The 8,755-nt window shown below is 37.8% G+C and overlaps 1 protein-coding gene across 1 annotated transcript in view; it reads right to left on the minus strand.

Annotated features, from left to right (window-relative positions):
• LOC102395508 (arylacetamide deacetylase-like) overlaps nt 1-8,218 on the minus strand; it is a 33,874-nt gene extending 25,656 nt beyond the window's left edge. The window contains exon 1 of the mRNA XM_045166282.1: nt 7,853-8,218. Within this exon, the coding sequence (XP_045022217.1) occupies nt 7,853-7,990 (138 nt within the window). The 5' untranslated portion in view covers nt 7,991-8,218. The remainder of the gene's footprint in view (nt 1-7,852) is intronic.
• Between the last annotated feature and the right edge of the window lie 537 nt (nt 8,219-8,755).

Below are 8,755 nucleotides of genomic sequence, written 5' to 3' on the forward strand. Positions count from 1 at the left end.
GTTCATTTATATTTCTGTCTCATGTAATACATTACCACAAATATTCCTGTGTATTTTCCAAAAGTAATTTAAACCATTTATTCCTACAGAATTTGTGACCTAACTACCAGTTGTTTACTCAATTCTGTCTCATGGATTTATGTAAAAAAACAAATACTAATTTTGTTCAGGACGTTGTGCCCAGGTTAAAAAAGATATTACTCTTTAAGCAACCTTGACAGTTATGTGTGTTCACATGAAATACAGTTCTGTAAAATGAAACATAAAATGAGACATATGTTGGGTAGGACTTGCAGAAATGCTATTGTTTTTCTTGATAAAAACAGAAACGAAAGTTTCTGATTCTCCCATTCCCCTAACCTGCACCTCTTTCTGCCTGATAATAGTTGAGGAGGAATGGAAAGAAGCCTTGACTTCTGATGGTTGGGAGGAGATGCCATACTAGTCCTGAGCTGCCTCCCTCAGTATTTCTCCAAAATTATCAAACATTACATAATATATGGTCATTACTGTTTATTCGCTATAGTCTATGCTACAGACTCAATGTGTCCCCTAAGTTTCTTATGTTGAAACCCTGCCTTCTCTGTAATTCTATTAGGAAGTGAAGTGAAGACTTTGAGAATTAGGATTAGATGAGTTCATGAGAGTGGAGTCCTCATGAATGAAATGAGTGCCCTTATAAGAGTTATAGAAAAGCCTGCTTCCTCTCTTTGTTCTCTGTCATGGAAATCACAGTTTGCAATGCAGAAGAGGGCTTTCACCAGAATCTGACCAGATTGACACTCTGAACCTCCCAAACTGTAAGCAATAAATTTCTATTGTTTTGTAAGCCACCAACTCTATTGTTACAGCAGCCCAAGTTGACTAAGACAGTCCAATAACATAGCGATTTTGTTTGTCACTCTACTAACCCCATATAGACACAAGAACTTTCAGAGATCAAAATTTTCAGTTTGGTTTTGTGATTTCCTCTATGTCCTGGGCTTCACTCATCACTGCTACATGTAGAGTTACTGCCTCCCACTTAAATGCCCCTTATTTGTCAAAAGAATAGAGCTGCTTTTTCCTAAAATGCCTATGAGATCATTGGCACTGATTCTGGTATCTGAGCACAGGAAGAAGTTTGCATTAAGAAGTGAATTTTGCAGTGATAAACACATGATGTTGTATCGAGGCTAACACTCTGAAAAAATAATTGGCAAGAAAATATGATTGCCTATAAGGCAGCATTTCAGGACTCCAAATCCATGCCAACTGAAGCTCTAGCATTTCACAAACCAGATGTATCCCTTTAAGCTTTCTTCTCAATAGTAATACTATTAGACAAAAAAACAAGGGCTATAAATTAGAGTTATAAGAAATGACTAACAAGAGCAAGAAAAAATATAGAATATAAATATTAGTTAAGGTACAGAGATGAGTAAACAACATTTAGAATAAGGGATAGAGAAGAATCTGCTGAGTTAAAAAGACAAACAAACAAAATACAATGGTTATGAGAACCTTGGAAAGGTCACAGATAATCAAATATCAATGCAAACACAACCTTTTCTCACTAATTTGTTTCCTACTCTGAGGTTTATATATTTTTATGAACCACTGTTCAGATATTTTACTATAAATTTTCACTTAACCAACTCATATACTGATTTTCTATTCTATATCCAATTTTAAACCCACGATAAACAAGTGCTCCATGGAATCCATCCTCAATGTGGTTATGGGTCACCCTAACTCCCGCGTTCTGGAGTCTGGTGACGTACATGATTCCATCATCTCTTAATATATCATATTGACAGGTGATGACATAGGTCAGGGGCAGATTACACAATTTGTTGTCATCAGCCAACAAGGGAGCCGCCCTCACATCTAGAAACCCTGGATACTTTTTAGCCAGCTTAGAATTACCATAAGTTGGACTGTTATAAAAATGCCCTTTCTTAAACTTCTCAGGGAGCAAAGAACTCCAATTAACAAATTTGAACAGATGGCTTGATTCCACTGGTACATGTTGAATGAAGAACATGGCTTTTTCAAGTGATCTTTCTGTGGTAAAGTATCCACTCCACAATCTGACCACGAATGATTTGGTCAGACCAAGAAAATTTGAGTTTTCCCAATATGACGGTAAATCCAGATCAAGAGACTGAAGGGCAGGATAAATTAAAGACTGGGTCTTGAATTTGATCTTGACATCTGGGTCATCTATGAGCTGAAAATAATTTAAAGTTGATCAAATAGTAATTTCATTTAAAAATATATTTTAAATTTAAAAACAATAACTGATATGAGTTAAATTCAGAATCTCAAAAAGATAATCAGAAACAAGAAATATATCTCAAAGAACATTCCAATTTTCAATTATATCTAAGACTAGGTGTATTACTTAAATACTATGAACATAAACAGTGATAGAACTCAGGTCTCTTGCATTGCAGGTGGTAACATCTGAGCCAACAGGGAAGCCCACTACTTTTCTTATGGATGGGCAAAAAGACCATCTAATCTGTAATTAAAAAGCAAAATATCTACTCTTACAGCTAAGAATGGCAATCAGAGGAAATTGATATATTTTAAATAAAAATTTTATATACATGTTATTACATTAACAGAGAGTCCCTTGGACTGCAAGGAGCTCCAACCAGTCCATCCTAAATGAAATCAGTCCTGAATATTCATTGGAAGGACTGATGCTGAAACTGAAACTTTGGCCACCTGATGCAAAGAACTGACTCATTGGAAAAGACCTTGATGCTGGGAGGAGAGGAAGGCAGGAGGAGAAGGGGATGACAGAGGATGAGATGGTTGGATGGAATCACTGACTCAATGGACATGAGTTTGAGTAAGCTCTGGGAGTTAGTGATGGACAGGGAAGCCTGGTGGGCTGCAGTCCATGGGGTCACAAAGAGTCGGACAAGACTGAGTGACTGAACTGAACTATTATCAACAGGCAGTAACATTTAAGGAGAAGATCATGTCATTAGGAATTCTAATTCAATGCTGACACTAAACAACTAAATCCTACATAAAAGTCTAATTGATTTTAATGTTTAAGTGTTTCAAATATTCAGATTAGTGCATTAAGACAAATGTATCTATAAATTAATATGCATATATTTGGGGTGTACTAAAATTTTTCCATCAATAGGATGCATAAGCCAAAACATTTGGGAACTAGTAATACTGAGCAGATGACACCACCATTATGGCAGAAAGTGAAGAGGAACTAAAGAGCCTCCTGATGAAAGTGAAAGAGGAGAATGCAAAAGTTGGCTTAAAGCTCAACATTCAGAAAACAAAGATCATGGCATCTGATCCCATCACTTCATGGGAAATAGATGGGGAAACAGTGGAAATAGTGTCAGACTTGATTTTTTGGGGCTCAAAAAACACTGCAGATGGTGACTGCAGCCATGAAATTAAAAGATGCTTACTTCTTGGAAGGAAAGTTATGACCAACCTAGATAGCATATTCAAAAGCAGAGACATTACTTTGCCAAGAAAGGTCCATCTAGTCAAGGCTATGGTTTTTCCTGTGGTCATGTATGGATGTGAGAGTTGGACTGTGAAAAAGGCTGAATGCCGAAGAATTGATGCTTTTGAACTGTGGTGTTGGAGAAGACTCTTGAGAGTCCCTTGGATGACAAAGGGATCCAACCAGTCCATTCTAAAGGAGATCAGCCCTGGGTGTTCTTTGGAAGGAATGATGCTAAAGCTGAAACTCCAATACTTTGGCCACCTTGTGCAAAGAGTTGACTCATTGGAAAAGACTCTGATGCTGGGAGGGATTAGGGGCAGGAGGAAAAGGGAGCAACAGAGGATGAGATGGCTAGATGGCATCACCGACTCAATGGACGTGAGTCTGAATGAACTCCGGGAGTTGGTGATGGACAGGGAGGCCTGGCGTGCTGTGATTCATGGGGTCACAGAGAGTTGGACATGACTGAGCGACTGAATTGAACTGAACTGAATACTGAGCATGGGGCTTCCCTGATGGCTTAGACGGTAAAGAACCTGCCTGCAGTGCAGGAGACCCAGGTTTGATCCCTGGGGTGGGAAGATCCCCTGTAGGAGGGCATGGCAATCCACTCCAGCATTCTTGCCTAGAGAATCCCATTGAGAGAGGAGCCTGGCAGGCTGTAGTTTATAAGGCTGCACAGAGGCAGACACAACCGAAGCGATTCAGCAAGCACACACACAATATTAAGCATTGCATTTTAGGAGATGTTTCTATGTACATTTATATGGTTCCCACATTGAAATGGCCCAGGATGTCTCATAGATTAGCTTCTCTAACTGTGGTCCCTAGATGCCTAGTACTCAAATGACCCAGGGATTTGTTAGAAATGAAAATTCTTAATCCTAGCCCAGACTCACTAAATTAAGTTGGGAGGAACCAGCAATGTGTGTTTTGTCATCTTTCGGGTGATTCTGATGCAAGGAAAAATTTGAGCTCCACTGGTGTAGGTCATAAACAGTAATTATTGAAACCATATGCACTCTGGTGATGCTCAGAGTAAAGTATAATGGCTAGATGAAGTTCATTTCTGAAAACTTGATATAGAGTTGAAGAGAGCACAGGACCCTGACATTCTTTCCTTTGATATAAATATGACATTTTACACACACACAGGCATATGTGAGTGTACACACACACACACACACACACAGGCCTGCAAAAGCAAATGGCAACAATGTTTATTTTATTTCATTTAGATCACAGGAATTAGAACTAGTTAGTAGAATAAAATATTTAAAAGTTCATTACTAGATTATTTTATGTAAAAATAATTTCTGAATTTAAATAACCAGCTCAGTGTTTTATTTCAGGTAAAATTACCACATTCCATTTATCTTGTACCTAGTATGAAGAATGCTGTTTAGATTGTTAAAGGAGTGATAATTATTAAATGGCTTCCCAGGTGGTGCAGTGGTAAAGAATCTGCCTGCCAATGCAAGAGACACAAGAGAACGTGGGTTCCATCCCTGGGTCAGGAATATCCTTTGGAGTTGGAAATGGCAACCTGCTCCAGTATTCTTGCCTGGAAAATCCCATGGAGGGAGCCTGGTGGGTTATAGTCAATGGGATCACAAAGAGTTAGACGTGACTGAGCGACTAAACATGCACAATTATTAAATAGGTTGCTCACAGGTGACTGATTTAGAGTGAGTTAAGGAGATCCAATGGCAACCCATTCCAGTGTTCTTGCCTGGAGAATCCCAGGGATGGAGGAGCCTGGTGGGCTGCCATCTATGGGGTTGCACAGAGTCAGACACGACTGAAGCGACCTAGCAGCAGCAGCAGCAGCAAAGAGATCCAACTAGTCCATTCTAAAGGAGATCAGTCTTGGGTGTTCATTGGAAGGACTGATGCTAAAGCTGAAACCCCAATACTTTGGCCACCTCATGCGAAGAGTTGACCAATTGGAAAAGACTCTGATGCTGGGATTGGGGACAGGAGGAGAAGGGGACGACAGAGGATGAGATGGCTGGATGGCATCACCAACTCGATGGACATGAGTTCAAGTGGAGTTGGTGATGGACAGGGAGGCCTGGCATGCTGCAATTCATGGGGTCACAAGGAGTCGGACATGACTGAACGACTGAACTGAACTGAACTGAGAAGACGTACAAAAATATTTTATACTTGACCAATTAATGAAAACTTTACAGATAGCCAAAATCGTGACCTGTAGATTTAAAAAAATAATAAACCTATATTTTATTTAAAATTTTTAATGAAGTATAGTTGATTTACAATATTGTTTTTGTTTCTGCTGTACAGCAAAGTGAATCAGTTATATATATATATATATATATATATATATATAAAATTTCCACTCTTTTTTAGACTCTTTTCCCATATAGACCATTACAGAGTATTAAGTAGGATGCCCTGAGCTGTATAGTAGGTCCTCATTAGTTATCTATCTCATATGTAGTATTCTATACCAATCCCAATCTCCCAATTTATTCCTCCCCTTTCTTCCCCCTGGTAACCATAAGTTTGTTTTCTTCATCTGTGAATCTATTTCTGTTTAAAACATTAAACTTTATAATTTTATAATTAAATATAACACATATGCTGCTGCTAAGCCGCTTCAGTTGTGTCCGACTCTGTGTGACCCCATAGACGGCAGCACACCAGGTTCCCCCGTCCCTGGGATTCTCCAGACAAGAACACTGGAGTGGGTTGCCATTTCCTTCTCCAATGCATGAAAATGAAAAGTGAAAGTGAAGTCGCTCAGTCGTGTCTGACTCTTTGCGACCCCATGGACTGCAGCCTCCTCCGCCCATGGGATTTTCCAGGCAAGAGTACTGGAGTGGGGTGCCATTCCTTATATACAACTATATAAGGCAGAAATGTGAAATGTAATAAATATGTTTAAGGGTCAGGGAATTCACCATACTCTTGCACACCCTTCTTCCTCTCCTGTAACCATCAACCTATATTTTATTACATTAAATTTTGTGTATTTCTTTAAAATTACACTAGTTATATATATCAATGCAGTTAAACTGGTTAAGGCTTCCCGGCAGAGTGGTAAAGAATTAGCTTGCAATGCAGGAGATGCAAGAGACACAGATTTGACCCCTGGGTGAAAAAGATCCTCTCAAATAGGAAATGGCAGCCCACTTCAGTACTCTTGCCTGTAGAATTCTATGGACAGAGTAGCCTGGTGGGCTACAGTCCATGAAATCCCAGAGTAGGACATGACCAAGTACACACACACAGCTATTCCTAGGTAAGCAATAATTGTTACTGTGACTTTTAAAAAATTATTTTTTGTACATGAGATATGATTTTACTTCCTTAAGTAAACAGAAAATTGGAGAAGATTAAGTGCTATAGAGAAAATGACATTTTTTCCAAAGGCAAACAAGGACTACCTGTGTACATAAATGTATTCACACACATACACATAATTAATCCAAATAATAAAAGAAATCAAAACAATCAATCAAAATCAACCAAGAATAACTTTAAAAAAATGACTTGAAGCTATATTCCACCAAAACTGATCCAAACCCAATAACGTGTACTATAAAATTACTAAAAATGGTCAAATCACTAATAAGAAAATAAAAATAAGACAAGCATCGCACTTATTCAGAGCTACATTAAGCTCCAGAAAAGTGCTGAAACTAAAAAAATATATGCAAGAGATGTTGAGCCAAGGGTTTAATACCCAGACTGTCTATGAATTATTTTTGTTTTGTTTTTGCTGCAGGGAGGCAATTCACAACAAAATCAAGGGAGCAAACTATATGGCTTTATTTCCAAGTAATTAGACTCATTAGAAAAGAACCTCAAGTCTTTGAGGACCACCCATGAACAGGAGGTAGTGAGCCAGCCATGCGGGATCCTATCACTCAGCAACTAAACCCTTCAACTGGAAACCATGTTCCTTGTTTCCCCTGGGTTTTTACCAGCTGACTTGTTCACAGGTATTTCAGTAAGAAAGGATTTGCACATCTGAATACAAGGTTACTGTATCGAATTCTGTAACTAATCAGTGTGGCTCAATTCTACCATTTCTGAAGTTCAAAACGTTTCATTCTGGCAGCACTCATGCCATGAAACTCACAATAAGACTTTTTGTCTTTCTTAGCCAGTCTATTTTGTCTTCTAGTATTTAAAATTGAAACTCCTTGACTACTCCCTCCATATTCATTCTGTTCGGGCTCTGCATTAAGCAATAGATAAAATATTAAAAAGGTTTTAAAACCAGCAAGCAAACTTTGAGTAAAATTTCCAAAACAGCAGAATTTATTTAAAAAATAATAAAGATAATTATTTTCTCCTGATTAAACTTCTAAACATTCAGAGTCAATAAAAGTTTATACTTACCAAATGTGTCATAGTTTTCAAACACGTTGTTACCCACATTAATTTCCATGGCTCCTCAATATTATCTGGGAGAGGTGTGTAAACATAATATGCCCCAAGGACCCCCACAATCAGAAGCAAAATCGTCTTTCTTCCCATGATGTTTTCCAACTGCACGTTCTACTTGGCAGCAAAGCAAATACACTTCTGAAATATTTGAATGTTGAAATTTCATAACAGTTTTTGGATTTATCAAAAAGTGTTATCTTACTTCTTAGACACAAATTCCATTGGTCCAATTGTCATTCTGCAAGCTGCTGGGAAATAATTAACACAGAAAAAGTACAAAGAACTCTGTGAAACCCATACTCATATTATCTACAGGTTCTGCCAAGTACAACAGCCTTATAATATTGCTAGGCAGTCAGTAAACAAACATTTGTTGCTCAATTACTGGTTGGGGAGTACTTTAACCATTAGAGAAAAGGCCATAGGAAATACAAGAAACTCAGTGTATGCTTCAAATAACAAATCTCAGAGTGGGGGAGAAAAAATATGTTTAACCTATTGAGAGCTTTTACGAAGTATGATAGATATGGTCACTTGTATCTTATATTACTTTTACTGTCTTGATACAAATAAAATTATTAGTGAAAAATGCTAAATAGGTTAAAGTTATACAATTTTTCCCGATGCAACATAAAAACATATTCAAACAACTTCAGTATAGGGCACAATTCAGATTTTTTAAAAAAGGAAAGGAAAAAGGAAAAATATTTTCAGCACTTTAAATCTTCATACAAGTTTTGCAGTTTTCTGTTTACATTTATTCATTCAGCATGGAATCCCCTGGATTTGAGATCTTTTAGCAAAATTAGGGGCTTTGCTGGTGGTTCAGACAGTAAAGAATCAGTCTGCAATGTG

Source organism: Bubalus bubalis, chromosome 1 (genome assembly GCF_019923935.1).
Source record: "Bubalus bubalis isolate 160015118507 breed Murrah chromosome 1, NDDB_SH_1, whole genome shotgun sequence".
In the NCBI taxonomy this organism is placed as follows: domain Eukaryota; kingdom Metazoa; phylum Chordata; class Mammalia; order Artiodactyla; family Bovidae; genus Bubalus; species Bubalus bubalis.